The 19326-nt window shown below is 47.1% G+C and overlaps 1 protein-coding gene across 10 annotated transcripts in view; it reads left to right on the forward strand.

Moving 5' to 3' along the window:
* Positions 1–19326, forward strand: part of Enox1 (ecto-NOX disulfide-thiol exchanger 1) — a 552870-nt gene that overhangs the window by 501880 nt on the left and 31664 nt on the right. For all 10 annotated transcript variants that reach the window (XR_015638038.1, XR_015638039.1, XM_087585810.1 and 7 more), the window contains 1 exon segment: positions 2243–2299. Coding sequence is in view for 8 of the 10 variants with exons in the window: in XM_087585810.1 (XP_087441936.1) it covers positions 2243–2299 (57 nt within the window). In the remaining 2 variants the exon portion in view is untranslated.

Genomic DNA, 19326 nt, shown 5'->3' on the forward strand with positions numbered 1-19326 from the left:
CACACTGATGTGAAAACATATGTCCCCTCTGGGATTTTGCTATCAAGAGCGACTGCCTCTGGCTGGGAATCCTGATGAGTCTAGGTCTTGAGAGTAGATCCTCGGAGGCTTTGCTCCTGCAGGGGGACAGGGTCGCTCTGTGCACATCAGGTCTGTTCCATGACTTTCGGGTCCCTAAGCCCACCAGTTCCACAGACTCCTGCCTTTCATCTCCTTGGCAGTGAAGAGATCATTCTGCATAGAGTATAGTTCATAACGCATATCTCCCAGCCTAGGGACATATCCTTCTCTAGCCGGGGAGAGGAACAGCAGGTCAAGGGCATGGATAGTGGCTCTGGAAACAAAAAGCAAGACCAGGATCCTTCACTGCAAAGAGAAGGCCTGCAGGGGTTCCCTGGGTGGAAGGGAAGTGGGAAGAGAGCAGCTATGGGAAACAATATACCCTGGAATACATTTAACCTGTCATATGTGTGCTGGTAAACATGTAAGGCACGTGCTCAGAGAGAGACATACACACACATACACAGAGACGTGTATTCATGTACACACACACACATAAACATACATCCCCCAGATGTGTAATCGCACCCACAGAAAGACAGGTACACACATGCACATAGACACATGCACACATACACAGAGGCATGTGCACAATGCACATGTGCGTACGGACACAGATAGACGTGCTCACACACAGGTGCACACATGCACACAGACACACACACATGTGCACACACACTCTCACACACAGGTGCACACACACACACACACACACACACACACACACACACAGACATGTGCACACGAATAGGTGGAGTTACCAGACAGAGGGAGATGAGCATCAAGGGAACTGAAAAGGAAGATGAGGAATTCCATAGTAAGAAATGTTGAGCTTGGAAAGGATACTATTTCCCAACTATCCTTATACACTCCTATAGTGCTCCCATGACTGTCCCTTATACACTCCTATGGTGCTCCCATGACTGTGCCTTATATGTTCCTATAGTGCTCCCATGACTGTGCCTTATACACTCCTATAGTGCTCCCATGACTGTGCCGGGTGCCTGCTCGCACCTTCCTGTATTTTGCATTAGCACCATACCCTCGTATTTGTTAAACATACAACCACCAACGATACAGCCCTAGGAAAGAGGGAACAGAGTTTTTGTTGTGCCTAACTGGGTTAATGTAGTGATGGGCCAAACCGCTTTAGATCCATCATCAGCCGCCTCACCCTCAAATCCTCATGTCCCTGTCCCTGTAGCAACATCCCTCTCTTGACATGGCTTTCTCCCAGAAGTCAAGGCTAGCCTTAAAAACCCATTTCTTTTATTTTAGTATACAAACCAGTCACAGGAACCAATGTTCTGAACCAAGCACGGTGGCATATGTGATTTCATTTTCCTCCAGATTTTACTAATCCTTTCTCATAGTAAGTATTTTCTATTGGGCAGGAAAACAAACATTGACGGACTTTGCTGCCCGAGCATCACAAACTAAGAGAAAGGTCACTGGGGCCGGGCCAGCTCTTCCCTATCCATTGCCCTCTGTCTGTCACCATAGGTCTGTCCTGAGTCAGGACAAGATGAGTGTCAACCCTGAAGCTTTCCTGCAATCTTGAGCAGCTGGTTAGTCTTAAGCAGGGTAGGGATGCTGTAAAAATCTCATTTGCCAAAGAACGTTATTCCTCAAGCTTCCGTGTTGGGAGAGATGCCTTCCGGTTCTTTTCTTGAAAGACACGAAGTGTCTCCTCCTGCTATCCAGTGTCACTTGTTCAGTCCTGCCCTCCAGGATGTCCAAGGCAGTACCGCAGCATGCGCTGTGGTAGAAGCCGTCATTCACCCGTGGTCGTTAGCATAACATCCATTAACTGACAGCAGCCCGCAAACACTGCAGGGTTTAAATTAATGGCGGTCCCACCAGGAAATGGAACCATTCAGCATTCTGAAGAACCAATCTTATATATCTTACGTCTACAGAACTGCTTTCTAATCTTGCTTAAGAAATAATGGCCAAGATCCCTTTTTATTTGTTTGTTTATTTATTTATCTTTCGCCAGCCCCCGAGCTTTGTAAAATAATGCTCTCGAAGCGACTTCAGTGAGATTCACTGTGATTATCTGTTTGTTCTCGGAAGTTTTATAAAACGCAACCTCAGATGAAGCAAGTTAACAAGATGATGTATGCTCAGTGGATGCACTTGCTTATTCTCTTCTGTTGTTGTTTTTCTTTAAATGTTGCAGTTAAAAGGCACCAAGGACTTGGTGGAGACGAACGGCCACAGCCACGAGGATGCAAATGTAGGTACCACAGCCTGGTGTTTGCACGTCTTGTTGGATGTTGCTTGGGTCCCAAGGGCATGGCACTTTATAGCATAGAGGAAGTCAGAAGCCCGGGTCTCATTGCTTTGAGGTTATTCAATAGATTTTCAGTATAAGTTTTGTAATATTACATTATACACCCTATGATAGGTGTTCACCATTATTAGTATTATCTTTGCTTACCAAAAAAAAATCAGCTTAAACATCCATCCAAAATCCTAATTGCGCCGGGTTCCCTCGAGACCTTTACTTTTCCAGAACAACACACGTTGGGAAGGCAAGTGGGGCAGGACTCAGCATGCTAAGTTGTGTCTTGCATTCATATCTGTTTGCTTGTTGGTATGGATGACAAATGGTTGTCATGCTGGAGAGGACTCCAACACTCTTCACGCCCAGCCCAGTTCTTAAGAGCGCTCCGGCCTTTAGTTTCTGCCCAACCGGCAGCACCATGCAACTGCTTTCTTTCTGTAAAGAATAGTGGTGCAGATCCTGGTAGACCATACAGCCTTCTCTTGCTGTTCCTTAGATATTCAAATTCCAGAACCTTCGAGGTCCTGTGCTCTGATGGAGTAACACACCTTGCTGAGAACTGTCCCTCTGTGTGCTTTGGTGGCTTTGTTCGTGTCCTTTCCAAACTCCTCCTGATATCTGTTTTGTATTTGATTAGCTTCCTCACAGAAAATGCCTACTAAGCAGGCCTTCTCACAAAACACAGAATCAGACATGGTAATGAATGCCTGATTAAGCCAGCAATAGAAGAAATTATACATTTCATGTTCACTCTTGTTTTAATTATCTGCGGCACAAAGTCTAATAATCATAGTGCCCAAGTCTCCCTCATTGAGATTCCTACCCAACGGCTCTTAAGCATAGGGCACTTAGTGGAGGACTCACTGTGTTGGTGTGTTCTCCTGAGTGCTACGGGGGATGGGAAGGGATTCCAGAGGGACATGAGACCTGCTGTCTTCTCTCAGGCTGAGGAAGCAGGAGTCCAGGCTATAACACATCTGGAAGAATGAGGCAGCTGGTGGGAGATACAGTTCAAAGCCCAGACTTCTGTGACTTATTTCCTCCAAGCTCGATAGGTTGTTTACCATTGTGTCTTCATCGCCCTCACCTGTGCAAACCGTGCCTAAGCCCTGCTAAAACCCCATCATGAGGCAGGAGAGGATGGCCCAGTGGGTAAGCATGCTCTCTGCACATGTATGATGACCCAGTTCAGGTCGCCAGCACCCAAATGAAAACAAAACCCAAAGCACTGGAGACAAGAAAATCTGGAGGGGGCGGGGAGAACCATCCAGACAGCCCAACCAAAATTGAAGCCTTCAGATTTACTGAGAGACTAGGTCACTAAGTCAGCAGGTTAAGGGTGGAGCTAGATAGAGGAAGGCACTTTTTCTGCCCACATTGCATATAATCCACCCCAGCCAACCCCATACACCTTGTCATGCCATGGTACTGAGTTAAGGCTCTTGAAAGCCTTAACACATAGATGTTGAGATTTGGGTCATTGCTTGCTTTTTATGCTGGCTAATGAGAGCAGGCTCTCTGGATGTGTGGGGTTTGGCTGGCTTTGATGCATGGATTGGAGAGACAGTTGGTAAGCAGACCTGCCACACTGTCCTGTCCCCACTGGCAGATGCAGGATACATGTACCATTCATCTCCTCATTCTCACAGTTCATCACCCACGTTTCTAACCCCAGTGCCCCTCTTTAGAATCCTGCCTTCTAGGGTCCCACATTCTCAACCCAAACGTTCGCATCTGTTGCTCTTAGAGCCAGGTCTTCTGTGCCTTCCAGGGAAGCTGCTGTCAAAGTGCAGTGGGCCTGCTTCCTGGTCTGCAATCCCTTCCCTTGGATTCTTCTGAGAAAGGAATAAAATCGTTTATGTGGGGATGCCTAGAAATCCCGAGATTCTGAGTAGGAAGCCACACACTCAGGGGCTGACTGGATTGAATTGGATGATACACAGAAGCACAGGCCTATCAAGGCACTCTGCCCTGAGGCATCCTTGAGAAACTTCACTATTCACCGAACATGGTGAACAGGACAGGCTTGAGGCCATAGGCTCTTTTGGAGGCAGGTTCTTAGACTTTACAGTGTGTAGGCCTCACGAGGCAGACTTTGCAGTCAGCTCAGAAGCGACCAATGAGCATGGAGTTCCAGCCAAGTAAGAGCAGAGCCACAGCTCCTAACAAGTGAGTGATCTGAGATAGCACGGCATGTGCCAGTCACCGACCTGGAACCTCTCTGCCTGGCAGGCTGGGCTCTATCCATATCTGTAGGGTTCTTGGGTACTGGGTCCACTCTGCCACAGGGCACAGCTGTTTGGGGAGGCAGGATGTGGGAGTTGACTGTGCTTACCCTACACTGTCCCTTAGTGGGTGTTCAGCTATGTGGAAGCCGTGGACACTGCTCCGGGTAGGGGAGCACAGGCTGAGGCAGGATCCCCTGGCCTGCGACAAGGCCGGCCCTGTCTGATTCTCAGGCTCTCAGACACCCAGGCACCACTGGGAGCCTTGGAAGAGTTGAGAATGGAATAAGGGTATGGAGGCTGGATCTAGCCCAGAGCTGGGGAAGGGAGGAAAGGGGGAGCTCCAGCTGGTCCTAGGAGAGAACAATCATGGCAGAGAGCACAGAGGCCTTCTACCGGAGACTACATGACAGCTCTATAGGCAAAGGCCTTCTTCATTGCTCCCCAAGGTAGATCCTGATGAAAGGAGGCAGTCCATGGCTTTAAGACATTTATTGTCATGGTGGAAAGTGGATGTGCAGAACCGTACCCCACTTCTCAGGGTGGCCCTGAGATTAAATACCTTTTGCAGGGAGGGGTGTCTGTGAAGGAAAGCTTATAGGCTAAGCCCTCCAGGCCTTTAGGTACCTCATTAAAATGGAGATCTGTCTTAAGCCTCCAGACCACAGGTCACATCCTTTTCTACATGTACAGGGCTTGGGGCGTTGCCCTAAGTGACGATGGCCACAAATCTATGGAGGGCTATGGCTACTGACAGGGGCCTGCTGCTCTGGAACAGGCAAAGTTCCTACCGTCCCTTCAGGGTCTCCAGGGCTATTAGCCTTAGTTCACCTTTGACAGCCCCTCAGATATCAACAAGGGATTTGCCAGCTACTGAGCTGTTTTTCCTTCTCTTGTGTCTGCCACTTTGCCTCCTCTGCATGGCTCCCCGGAATGTCCATCTGTTCCAGCTGTGTAAAAACAAAGAATTCTGTCAGTTGTTTGGGCCATGCATTAGAGAGTGGACCTGAACACCTCATAGCAATATCTCTACTGTCTGGAAGAAGTCTCCCAGTCACCTCCTCCTTAGTAACGTGGACTTGAAAACAGACCGGGCTTTCAAACCACCATGAAAGAATTTAGTTCCAATATGATCACCAAGGGCCATGTGTCTGAGGCAGGTTGTTTGACCCTGGTAAACTTCACCTTTCTCGTTTGCACTTACATTCAGGAATCACCAAATACATCACTGGTTCTCAGTCTTCCTAATGCTATGACCCTTTAATGCTGTGTCCTCCCGTTGCGGTGACTCCCAACCATAAATTACTCAAATTGCTACTTTATAACTGTAATTTTGCTACTGATGTGAATTGTGATGTAAATATTTGATAAGCAGGGTATCTGTTGTGTGATCCCTGTGAACAGGTGGCTTGGCCCCCAAGGAGTCGTGGTGGCCCACAGGTTGAGAACCACTGGAGTACACGAACATCTGACCTAGCACACACACTCAGCAGATGTGAGTCCCTTCTTACCAGCCTTGATGGTGTGGGATGTGACAGAGAGTACCTTGGCAGAGTGGAGCTTAGTGCCGAATACGAGGTTGAAAGCCGTGAACCAGAGGTGGTTCGTTAAGACATATGGATTGTTTTCACTGTAATTATTTATGTCTGGGGTCAGGGTTTTACACATTATCATTCATTAACAGTGGTTCTATGGTGAACTGACACAGGCTTTAATCGGTATTCTTGTGGAAGTGACAGCTGCTTTTGTACAAAAGACAGTATATTTGGCTAGAGGGATAATTCAGCAGTTAAAAGGGCTTGCTGCTCTTACAGAAGACCTGGGTTCCGTCTCCGGCATTTACATGGTGACTCCGGTTCCAGGGGATCTGATGTCCTCTTCTGGCTTCCACAGACACCAGGCATATCTTAGGTGCAGGTACATGCAGTCAGACACTTGTACATATAATAGGTGTATATCCTGCATGCCTGTGTTGGGCCTTTAACTTCCTACATTTGATGTGGCTAATCACACTGTGATTAGCACGCACTTGAACCTGGCATTCAGCTCCTATTTTCTGTGTTTGTTGGTAGCTGTGTCGTGATGCATCATGGGAGCTTTAGACTGCGGCCCTGTTTGTGTTTGAGAGGTCAGTGTGAGAGCTGCTCTCTGGTGAGTCATATGAAGGGACCCACTCAAGGACTCCTCAAGCCTCGTTTTCTGCTTAGCAACACCGCCACTCTTGTGAGAAACATGTGACTTTTCCTCTATTTCTGCATTTTATGGGACACCAACAGAATCTGGCCGACACCTATCAATGTGGATGGACATTCCCTTAAGAAAACACACCTGGATCCATACCAGCAGTTCTAGTAGTGTGTTCCAGGATAATTTAAAAACCACTTCAGCCCCATACGGATTAGTCTCAAAGGCCTTGCTGTCTGAGAGAACTTAATAGTTCTAGCATACTTGCTAACATTCTATAGTATCTTTGTATTCTGATCTGGCTAGGTTGAGGGCAGATGGGCAGGACAGTTTTTCATAAGCACCCAGTTTAACACTGGCTATAAGTCTAGTGTCTCTGGATATCTCATTTATTCCAAACCCTGTTTCCTCTCCCACGAAGCAAAGCTAAGAATTTCCCTTTGGTTTCCTCAGGCTGTTTTATATTTGGCCTGCTGGGTGCCTGGCCTGCCTGGTCCTTGGCAATTGGGTGTAACAGGTACCAAACCTTAAATATAAAAAAAGGTATCTGTTCTCATCTTGTATCGTCATGACCCGTCCACCACTGTATCCTTGCCTGTGCGTGTCTGTGTTTGGGACACGAGTGGGAGAAACACAGGACAGTCAGGAGAAATGACACACAGCGGCAGCAGAACCCTGCAGGGTACAGAGCTACTTGGTCAGTTTGCTTCCCATGCACACATTCCCTGGGTTCTGGTCTCTGCTACAGGAAAGCCGCCACCCACATCCCTCTATTTAACAGTTCAGTTCCCTCCCGTGTGGAGGTTAAAGAAATCATTGGCAATCTATACGGAGGTTTAATGGGTGGTGCTGAAGGTTACTGCTGTCAAGTACAACACCATTCCCACCCAACTATAAAACAAAACACAAAAGAAAAAGGGCTGCACGGTTTCTCACACTGTCTCCTTAAGGAAGTAAATCCCTGGAGCTGTCTTTAAACCTGTCAGAGCACAGATGTGAAGAGGACGTGGGAGAGATACAGCACAGGGAACATTCCTCAGGGTTAGCACACAGTGGCAGAGTGCCACCATTAAGCATGTGTTTTAATGGTGTACATGAGGAAAACCCTGCAAGTATCCAGTCCAGTGCCTAGTGTCAAAGTGTGATTCAGGTAAAATCCTGATAAGTGCATATACACTGTGCCCTAAACAATTAAGTATAAACAGCTGCCTTGGAAAATGGGATCACAGTCTCAAGGGAAAGAACAACTCAGGTTTGATCCATCCTTTTCCTAGTGGTCTAGCCTCTGGGGAACTTGATCTTAAGCCGGAAAGAGAATAGCGGTACAGAAAGACTTTTCCCCTACCCACTCATCCCATCCCATCCCATCCCATCCCATCCCATCCCATCCCATCCCATGAGCTGTCATATCCCAGTGTGGACTGACCCTTGCAAAACACTATAGCTCTCCTATACTCTCCCTTGCTTTTCTTCTCAAAGCTGCTTTCTGGCTATCTTGTGCTGCCCTCGGCCTGTAGAGCGCCCCAATTTATGTTCACGCACATCCTGCCATCTACTCTTATTCTGTAAATCCACAGATACTCATGAAGGATAGTGGGAGGAAGTAGAGTGCACGAACTAGCACCAGGTCTAGGTCTCAACCCTGGCTGGCTCTGCCACTGATCAGCCTAATTCCACCAAGTGGTTCCCTGAGCCTGTTTCTCTTGCCTCTGAAATGGAATGAACGTCTTAGTGCTACTGTGCTTTCCTGCCCAATACTGAGAGTCATTATATGTTAAGTACCAACAGAGCTCAAGCTTCAAATGCCACGTGCTGTGCTAGGCTCTGGAGTATGTAATGGAGATATGCATGTGCATGTGTGTACACATGCGTATATATGCACACACACACAGAGGAAGGGGGCGGGGAGATGAATCCCTGTGCGTGTGCCAGGTCATTCCAAACTTACTTGTTTCATTGTACTCTGTCAGGCCTCTGTGTCTTCAGATCAATACTCCTATGGCAATGGTGGGCCCCAGGTAACTGGGACTTTACTGGAATAGTAGGTCATTCCCCTGGGCCGGGTAGGATCACTTTGTATGTTATCAGGAACCATGGTTCTCTATGGAGGTTTACTTTCATTACTCAGAATATTAAGTGTTCATAACTTCCATAGCCCTTAGTTTTCTGCTAGCCATGAGAGCGATGAGGGGGAGGTGTGGAATCTCACCATGCTCTTCTGGGCCATGCACTGGACCTGGAGCACGTGGCCAGATTTGGACATGCTGAGTGTCATTGGCAGGCCGAGCAAAGAGAGCTCAGGGTAGCTTCTTCTCTTGACCGGGTTAGAGACATAGGGAAGGGAATACGCTTCACACTTATGGAGTGCTCAGACATGCTGAGAAAGAAATGCGCACGCCTCTCTAAAGACAGAATGTGCTTCCCAAAGGAGGGTTGCTGCTCTTCCACCTCATTGAAAAAGCAAACGTGACCACTGAGGATGGACAAACTTGATAGTTCATACACAAACATGCAAACATGAAGGTTTCTATCACAAAGTGTCATCCTCCTAACAAACACTTGGGAATGCCAGAAACCATAAGGCGAGAGACAATCGTCTGCACCACAGCACGCAGAAGTGAGTGTCCCCACTGGCATGCGTGCAATTGTATTCATCCTAACAGGATTCACAGCGCATCATGTAATTTTTAGAGGTTTTTCTACACAAACCACAGGCATTTCTCCTGTGCTATTAAATGTGTTTTCTTGATATGATTTTTAACGATGACCTAATATTTCATTCTACCTATGTCCTCCAGTTTATTTTATCATCTCTGCTGTGGGACTATAAACTATTATTTGTTTTTGCTGTCACAGATAGTATGCAGTGAGTGTCCTAGAACAATGTATTTGTTAATTCAGCCATCATCTAAACACTTTATAAATGGAGGCTGAGGTGCTGGGTTGGGATTTAGGGATAAAAGGAGATTCGTGAAGTCTTTAAAAAGATTAAAGATCACCCCTTTCTTGGCAAGTGATTAAATAAACAGTCCAAAGTGCTAGCGGGATATTACCTTGCAGAGGACTTGCTGAGTTCCTCAGTGGGAGAGGAGGACTTCTGAAGGGAGAATATTTGCGCTTTGAAGAGAAAGGCAATCACATATACCACATAAATAATTCAGAGAAACAATGCTCAGATATGCTATTTGGAGTTGTGTACTGTAGGCTGGCCTCCTTCATGGCCTGAAAGTGCAGAGCCCATGTTCTATGTGGATTGCAGACCAAGGCTAATGGAATTGGGCCACCACCCCAGCAAAGCTTGTCCACTCTATCCAGAAAGTAAATGGAACTAAGCAGAGCGGTGCATTGAAGTGGCCAAGCCTTCCCTGTATGGGCTAAAGCATCAGGAGGAGAGGCGCATACATTCCATGTAGCCATGATTCAAATGCAGGTAATAGGTCCTGAAGCCACACACACCTGGGGGCTCAGTCACAGCATTCTTCCCTCCCATGTACTATAGAGTGACACAGGTCCAGGAGCTAAAGGACAGACAGAAGCAGAGACTTGCTCTAGGAAGCTACCAGCATCAGTGGTCTGAAAACAGTGAGGAGTAAGATACAGCAGTGGGCAAGGTCACTTCCTCTAGCTCTGTATGTTGCTCAATAGTAGTGGGGCTCTCTGAGTGTTGACATTTATTACTTAGAATGGTAAGCGCTCTATAGCGAGCCCCATTGCTCTCAGTTTCTACTGACCACTTGAGATCAGGAAGGGGAAGGTGTGGAATGTGGCCACCATGATGGACTGGTTGAACTCTCACCCTTGAAGTTGGTCTCCATGCGGACTTCCTGCTCAGCGCTGCCTGGCTTTCCTCAGGTGGGTCTGTAAGGCCACAATGGCCGGGCATCAGCTCTATCTCTCTGCTCAGCTCTGACCTCATTCCTTGTATTACTAAATGGCTCGGCGGATTGTGACATTCCATCAGGAACTGTGTAGATGGAGAGGTGGGAAGAATGGGAAAGGGACAGTGGGAAGACCAGAAAGATCCGACAGAAATGGCCTCCACCTACCATGCCCCAGCCCCCCTGAATCCAACCTGGCAGGCAGCAGCGCCACCGTGGCTGACATCTCTGTACACCCTGCCAGCCCCAGCAACAAGATCTGTTTTCACCAAAGGTGCACCCGTGTCTGCATCAACCTCCAAACTCCATGTGGAACGTTAAACCGAAGAAAGGGTTGCTGGACTCAAGGCAAGAAGTACAGCTGTCAGTCCACAAATGAAATCATCACGGGTCTCGCGGAGGAAACCACACAGCTGTAACCAGGAAGTAAATACCTCTCAACCGCCCACCGCCGAGCGAAGTGTGTCCCAGTCCTCCTCAGTGTGCTCAGCTGGGGCCTTCCCCACAAGGCCTAGCTGGGGTGCGAGTTCACAGCCACCAGCAGCAGCTTCATCTACCCTCCATCCCAGACATCCTGAGAGACCAGAAGAGCTTAAAGCCAGAAGGAGCATTTTCATCAGATCTTCAAGAAGGCTGCGAACCTCAGGCCAGTAGGCTTTTTTGAACCTTAGCAAAGCACATCGTGTCCAGTGAATTCCCTGCGGCCGCGCCCCTGGCGTGGCCGGCAAAAGCTAACTTCAGAAAGAAAGTTGTCCAAAGAAAGAGACAGCAACGTTGCTTTGTTGCTTTTAAAAAGTGTGTCCACTGTGAGCCCAGAGCGGGTCCTGGCCTGTCACACTGTCTGAGCAGTGAGCCCCTGTGACCATGTGACTTACGGTCAGCTCCTCTGCCCAGGTACATGGTGCCCCATCTCTCCAAACTCAGTGATCTCTTAAAGCATTTCACCAACCGTGGGCCACTCCATTGACTCTACCCCTGAATTTCTGTTCTGTCTTATTCCATCACCCTACCCCTAACTCCTCCATGCCTCAGCTCCCCTCACCTCCCCCTCCGTCTCTGAAATTGCCCTCCGCTGGGGTCCGTGGCCTGATAATTCCACATCACGTCATTTCTGTTATGTCAGCCTCTCTGGGGAATTACAGAGTGGCTTTTTCTGTCTGGACAGTCTCCAGAGTGTTCCATGTATGCTGATGAGCTACTTATGTTTCCGAGGCCCGCGGAATCTAATTTGCCCAGGCAATTCCTTACCACGCCAGCTTTCAGAACGATGACTTGAGACCATGAAAAAAGGCCTGCGAGTGCAAAATTTAAAAACCCAATGTCCATGTAGGTCTAGTACCCTGCCTCCCCCACCGTTCGACCACATACATGTCAGTCCTGAACCTTTTTATATGGCAATATTTGAATTGGTTCCTTGCTAAAAGCAGAATTGCCGTTGGCCTGCTAGGCTGAATAAATGGCTTTAATCAACAGGTCAAATTCAGCTAGGTGAACCATTCATTAAAAATTCTAAATAATTAGATTTTTTTATTGATAATTCAGCTTGCTCCATCTGTCTTGTCATCCTCTTTTGCTTGCACTGCAAATCCCACCTGCTTTTTGAGCACAGCTCAATATACTCTGCTTGAGGCCTTACCCTACACGATCATCCCAAATCAATGGCAGGTTCTCAGAGCCCCCCACACTATTCCATCACCGTCCCGTCCATTTTGAATAGGCTGACCCTCAGCTCGACCGTCAGCTCCTCAAAAGCATCTGCAGGTACCCTCTTCAGAACCAGTCGCAACAGGGAGCCTGTGCAGGCTAGCACATCTGTAATATCCATTGCCTGGTGGTGGAACTGACATGACCATTCCACAGCCTCAGACAGCACTGTTGTGTCTGCTCAGCCTAGCTCGATGAGAGGGGCAAGCCCTTCTTTCTGTGTATTTTCTGCAGGTGATTATAAAGATGTCCTTAGAGAGTTAACTGGAGGCCATGTACAGAAGGGCCATGGAGACTCTGAAAGTCAGAGCTGAGGTGGTAAGGATCACCCCATTTGCACATCTTTTTTTTTCTGGATTTTTAACCCAGTCTCTTTTCTTATTTAATTGCTGTGTGGATTACAACATTACTGTATGCTGGGGCTGCTCTGGTCTCGTTTCTCTTGGTTTCTGTGATAGAAATAGAAATCAGGTTAGCAAGCTCATCCCACGTTCTGTACTCCTAACCCTGCATGTGAATGTTACCTTCCAGGACAGAAGTTCCCAACCACTAGAAAAGCAACAGAGCCCGAGAGCCACGTAAAGCAGAGGGTGCTGGGCCCCACTGTGGATAGTTTCTGATCAAGGCCTGAGAAACTACATTATTTTTGTTGTTGTTGTTGTTGTTGGTGGTGGTGGTGGTGGTGGTGGTGGTGGTGGTGGTGGTGGTGCTGTTTTCTTGTTTGTTTGGGGTGTGTGAGTTTTTCAGTGCTGGGAATTGGACATAGGACCCCACAGAGGCCAAGCAAGCAAGGGCTACCAGTCTGCAGGCCACACTTTGTCTAACAGTGCCACCCCCTGTTCAGCCAAGACCAGGCTAGATGGATTGGACTCTGGGCCTCTCTTTATCACGCTGTGTTTTGACATATTTCACATGCTTGGCCCTCTTCTCGGTTCTTACACTGTGAGAGAGCGGGAACCACTCTTAATCATCTTCACACCTTGTTGTCTAAGTCAGAACCTGCCATTATAATAGATTCCCAATAAATACCTGGTAAATAAAGAGTCAGGGACACTCAATAAATTCAATCAAATGAAACTGAGGGCTCCAAGAGTCTCAGCGATACCCATGTTTAACCCAAAGGTTCAGCTTTGCCACTACATAACTCCAAAAGGGAGACATACACTTAGGAATGACCAGAATCTGGGGCAAAGGAAATCGGCAAATTGTTGGCCCCACCAAAACAGGTCCATCTCAGCCTGTGGGTCAAGCATGGGAGGGCAGCGGACACTCACTCTGGCAGAAGATAACACAGTATCAAGACAGCAAGAGAAGGCAGGGCATGGCACTCCGCCGAGGGTATTAACATACAGAAGAGAAGCTCCAGTTCTCAGGGAAGGGGCAGACAGGGCACGTAGATTAATGACCCCAGAGTATGAGTATGTGGAGTACATCTAGGCACCATTACTTTCAAGGTGTGTGAACACCAGCTACTTATCTGATGCGTGCCTCAGTTTCTCATATGAAATGGAGATACACCAGTCACCCATCAAGCACCCCATAATGGCAATTAGTAATACGGCTGTCACCAGTATTGTCATTCCTTTATCAAGGTCTGCATCCTTCACGTACTGTACAGTGGCAACCCCAAATACTCCGTGCTGGGACCATTTCTCATGTCTGACATCAGCAGGCAGGTAGCAAGGAGAGAGAGCTGGGCCTGGGCATGTCGGGAGGTGGGGTATTTAACACTGGCTGAGCTTTCCCAGGATTCCAGGTAGGCAGGTTGAACTTTGATTTACTTTCAGAACAATCAAATGTTTTTCCTCCCCACCCATCAAATTGTATCCCGTCTTTTCTCGTGACCTAATTTACCATGATAAAGGTCAAAAGAAAACCCTCTAAATTTTAATAATACCATTAGTAACGTAAACTTAGCAGGTGAAAATTATGATAGCGAGGGCATTGTCGCAGGGAAAAATAAGAAATGTCATACTGAGAAATGAACCGAGAAAATAACATGCCAGCAGCACCGTAATACGATTAATCTTTACCAGCAATAGAGTCAGTATCATGCAAGATAAATCAACCCAACTAATTCTGGTTGCACATACATACATTTAAAAAATGCATTTCACTTTAGTTTCTTCTTTTCTGCTGCTCCATTTTTATGAGGAAGGAGGTTTTTTGTTTTTTTGTTTTTTTTTTTTTTTTTTATGCCTGCGCCTATTCAGACTATGACACCTCTTTTTCAGGAGTGAATTTTCACCCGGTAACATCTACCGTTGTGACATAATGGTAAAAACTAAATAAAATGCTACAGCTTAATGTAAAGAATTTGAGGAGTTGTTGGCATAAAAAGGTGGGGTTGTTTTATCATGTTTTTAGTTAATATGACTGTCACAAAGCTGTGCCAAGAGAAAGGCATTTAACTGACTGGAGACCACCACTTAGATACGTTGTGAACTGTGGCGGCCATAATTAAGCTCTGGCCCAGGCAGCAGTGATGTCTGTAGCATCTAATGAGAAATGTTAAGAGATGGAAATTCCTCTCTCCCATCAAAGTGTGTGTTCTTTGTCGGGGACATTCTATCTCTGAGGCATGCCTGAAGGGTTCTTTCTTCCACACAAGAGCTAGTCAGTCTGTCTGGCCCCGATGGGACATGGTTCTCTGGAGCACAGGACCTGTGCCGAGACTTCCCATGCTCCCAGCAGCCAGCTGTACACTCTCCGTCCCCGGGGCTTGGGAGGACCTGGCTAGGCAGGGCCAATGATAGGTACCACCACCTTTTAATTCTCCTGCAAATTGGTACATCTGTCGACTCTTAACTGTCTAAACGGCGGCAAAATTCATCAACATTTGGACCAAATACAGCATTGGACATTTGAACCCCTCCATTCGGCTTCCTTTGACTGGGAATTGATTGCACTTATATAAGCTTTCGTTCTTCCACTGTGTATTAAGTATTCCCCATAACAGCGGGCTTTGCATTAAACAGAAAGGATCAAAGATGGGAAAATGGCGGGTCCTCCTTTCAGAGTGTGAGTTGGGGAATGGTCAAGCATATACTGTATGTAGGAAGAGGGTTATATGTAAAATATAAAGGACACTCTTCAAGTTAATAGCGTTTTTATCTCGGTAGTGAAATTTCACTTACTTTTACTTTCTTTTAATCTGCATTTCATAAACTTTGCTCTATGCCGTATTCATACGGAGAGAGCTAATAGCTGTTATAAAAAGCAGAACTGGACGAAGAAACCTCTTCTGTCCTATATTTTTAAAGGCTTTATCTAGGCCCCGTAATATAAGTTAATAGTTAAAATCACGGAAAGCATTAATAATGGATACCAGCTAAAAAGTTAGCTTCTTTATGTCTGTCTGAAAAAGGAAAGAAATTTTGTTACTTTAAAATGATGGGGCACTGGGAACATTTACGGATGAACAAGATTTGTGCTTTTCCGCTGTCTTCTCCACCAGCTCTCGGTTGGCTTCACGTAGCTTACCTTGGCCTAGGAGGTGCTGACCAAGTTTCTATAACGGCCGGTCTTCTATAATGGCCGGTCTGTGTCTCCCACACGGTTTATCCTCTCTATGTATATGGTATCACATTCAGTCAGTGTGATTCAACGAATATCAGTGAAGGGCCAGGCTTTATTCTTTCCCAAAAATAATGGTCACGGCTATGTACACAGCACTAGGCTTTGTTCTAGATTGTCACTAAGTGGAGAGAGGACTACAAGCAGAGAAAGCAACCAGAGTCTTAGTAGTTCCGTGTTTCAGGCTGCTACTGTAGTCTCTACCAGACAGCAAGTGTGTGTTGGACCCTGAGGGAGGTGGGCGGGGTGGGCTGGGCTAGCAGCAGGAAAATGACCCTGGAGGAAGAAGCATTTGCAACCTAAGTTTCCATTTTCCCAGTGTCCAAGGTCTCAAGTCTACCTTTCCAAAGGGTGCTGCTTTACCTGCTTCTCTGCTAACCACCAAGACTGGCTTGAATGTTAACTGGTTTCTTCCCCCTCAGATTCCTGATCACCACAGAGCATTTGCCCAATCTTCCTTCACAGCAGCTACCGTGCCTTCCTTCCCTCTCTTTACCATCAGAGATCCCACGTTATATATAATATAGTATAGTATCATATCATATCATATCATATCATATCATATCATATCAAGTAAGGCTGGGTCTGAACCATGGGCCTCCCTGCTTCCTCACCTGCCCAACCAAACCTGCACAGCACTCTTTCTCTGTTCTCTTACAAGTTCACCTTGACGTCAGCTTTCCTCTGGCCATTGTCCAGAGTATATGGAGTATATGTGGCTGACCTGTCCCTCAGTGCTCACTGCCACCGACACTGGAGTTGGAAGTCATACAGATCCACTGAAAGTCCTTCACTACCAAAGAACGTCAGGCAGCCAGTCTGCTGAGCCTGCATCTGAGCCATCTTCCAGGTGGCCTCTTGTCTTGTTGCCTTTTTGCCGTGTGACCATTCGGTGCTCACCGTTTGCTGAACATCTCGGAAGACCCTGCTGGCTCCCCAGCCATCTAGTACTGAATGGCTGCCCTCAGTAGGGGCCTGTCTCAGTGTTTCACCAGCAGGCTACATTTGCATCATAGAGAATTTTTTAGCTGAGGAAAGATAGTAATGGGTGCCCAGAGGGCTTTTTGTAAAAGGCAGCAACACACAGCATAGAGTCCAACCAGAAATGGGACGGTGCTGGCTCAAGTTCCAAGTCTCTTTTTTACTGATCCTGTTGCCTCGGTCAAGCTTTTTTTTATACCTGATTTTCCTCCTCTGTGATATGGAAATGCAACCCCGGACCTCAAACGTTAGGTTTGTTCTGTGTTAAGTCAAGGTCTCCCTGTGTTGGCCTTCATGCTGGAGGCTTTCCACAGAGATCTCTGGTCCGGCTAGGTGTGTGGGTTCAAGTGAAGAGGAGAGAACTCAGGCAGGGAGGGAGAACTGCTTCCGCCACCTCTACTGCTGGTGCCACCCTGCCTCCATTTCCACTGCTGCCACTTCCCTTGCTCCAGGATGTTGGGCTGGGCTGAGCCAGCAGGAGACTGACCCGCCTGCAAGCGAGGGGTGCAGGGGAGCTTCTGGCTGTGATTTCAGAGAGGAGATCTCTTTCTCAAGCAGCAGTGTTACAGCTCTTATGACCGAAGCTCTCAAACGATGGAATAATTCCTGCACACACCTTTAATCCTTCTGAATAGGATCCTTATATACAGTTTGGGGATGGGTCAGGGTCTGACAGCAGGTACTTCCTATTGGTTTGGCCTGAGAGCTTGGGAAGACCTCATCTACATATTTGTGGGCGTGGTCCTGCTTCTAAGTGACTGATCTGTCTTGAGCCCATGTGACCCATGGTTACATCCTCACCTGCTGAGGAGGGGCTTGGGGCCCTTCCCTACATAACTGATCTGTCTCAAACCTCTCTGTAGGGGTCTGTGGGGGGCTGTAGCTATGTGAGAGGGCTTTGACTTCCTGGGAGATTAGGAAGCACCTGCTGTCCCTTAGGGTCCCTGGGGCTTCAATTTATCTTGACCAGGAATCAGGATACCTTTCACAGCCCACCACCTCACATCCCTGGATTTGAACTCATGCTCCTCTTGTCTCAGCTTTTCATAGGGTTTTAATGAGAATTAGATGGGTCCGTATTTGTAGTGCTTATCACATTACCTCCCTCTAATAAGTCCCATGTAGTGTTTATTGAACAAGTAAATACAAATTGAGGTGGTCTTAAAGGGAAGCTGCTGTATGTGACTCTCACTGACACCTCAGTCCCAGCCTTCACCTATATGTCTCTAGTGCTTCTCATGCTGTAAAGCCAGTTCTCACCGGGTGTCATGGGTGCTGTGGGAAATGGCAGAGAACGTGGTTCCTGGAGCTGTCCCCAAACATAATGCCTATGCTGTGGATCCAGCCAACCTCACTGAGGTGGGATGTCTCAGAATATTAAATGCAGTCACACTGCAATGAGTCGCTGTACTTAGCTGAGGGCACAGCCCAGCTGTCTCCCTCCCAGCTACCTCTCTGACACCACTAACACCTTTCCCTTTCCGGCCTCTGGGGCTTACCCTGAGCTGACCCAGCACATCAAAGGCTGCTTGAGAAGGATGGAGGTAAGAGAGGGGCCCTGACCTTCAGGACTGGCCATGCTGAGATCCGGAAACCAATGAAACATCAGAACTTCTTTTTTCCTTTCTTTTTAAATGACTAAGCAAGTGATTTTATTTTGTGTTTTCTAGAATTTTATGTATAAGTACTTGTATTTACATCATATCTCCTTTCCCTCTCATCCCTTAAACTCTTCCCACAGGGCCTGCCTCCAAATCTATCTTAAATCTCTAGCCTTTTATTCTTTAATTTTCGTTGTTACATGTACATTTACATGTGTTTTCACTGTGCTAAGTTCATTTCATGTTGCTCATATTCATACGTGTTTAGGGATGACAGGCCACTTAAGACTGGATAACCTATCAAGGGGCTCTGCCGTAGAGGAGACCAGTAAAGAGCTGCCATCAGTTAATGACTTCTGAGAAAGGAAGAATCCGTTTTTAAATGATATTTTTAGTCACTGAGAATTTCATACAATGAATTTTGACTCTACTCACTTCTTACTCTTCTGTCTGCCTCCTCCCAATCTACTCCCACCTCCCCACTCCCTCCCACCATTATCTCCTCACTTATGTTTAATAGCCCACTGAGTCCCATTAGTGCTGCCCATATACTCCTGAGTGTGGGGCTGTCCACTGTAGTATGGCTGACCTACCCTGGGACATACCCTTAAAGAATACCGAATCTCCTTCCAAAGTCTTCAACCGTCAATAACACTGCTCAGCCAGGAGTTGAGTACAAGGAGCCCCTCCATGTTAGAATGTCTGCTGGCTTTAGCTTCTACAGGCAGGTCTTTTTCAGGGAACAACAACTGTTGTAAGTTCCCAAGAACAATGTTGAAAAGACATGGTTCACTCCAACCCTCTCTACCCTCTGGCTCTTATAGTTT

Source organism: Rattus norvegicus, chromosome 15 (assembly GCF_021556685.1).
Source record: "Rattus norvegicus strain SHRSP/BbbUtx chromosome 15, alternate assembly SHRSP_T2T, whole genome shotgun sequence".
Lineage (NCBI taxonomy): Eukaryota > Metazoa > Chordata > Mammalia > Rodentia > Muridae > Rattus > Rattus norvegicus.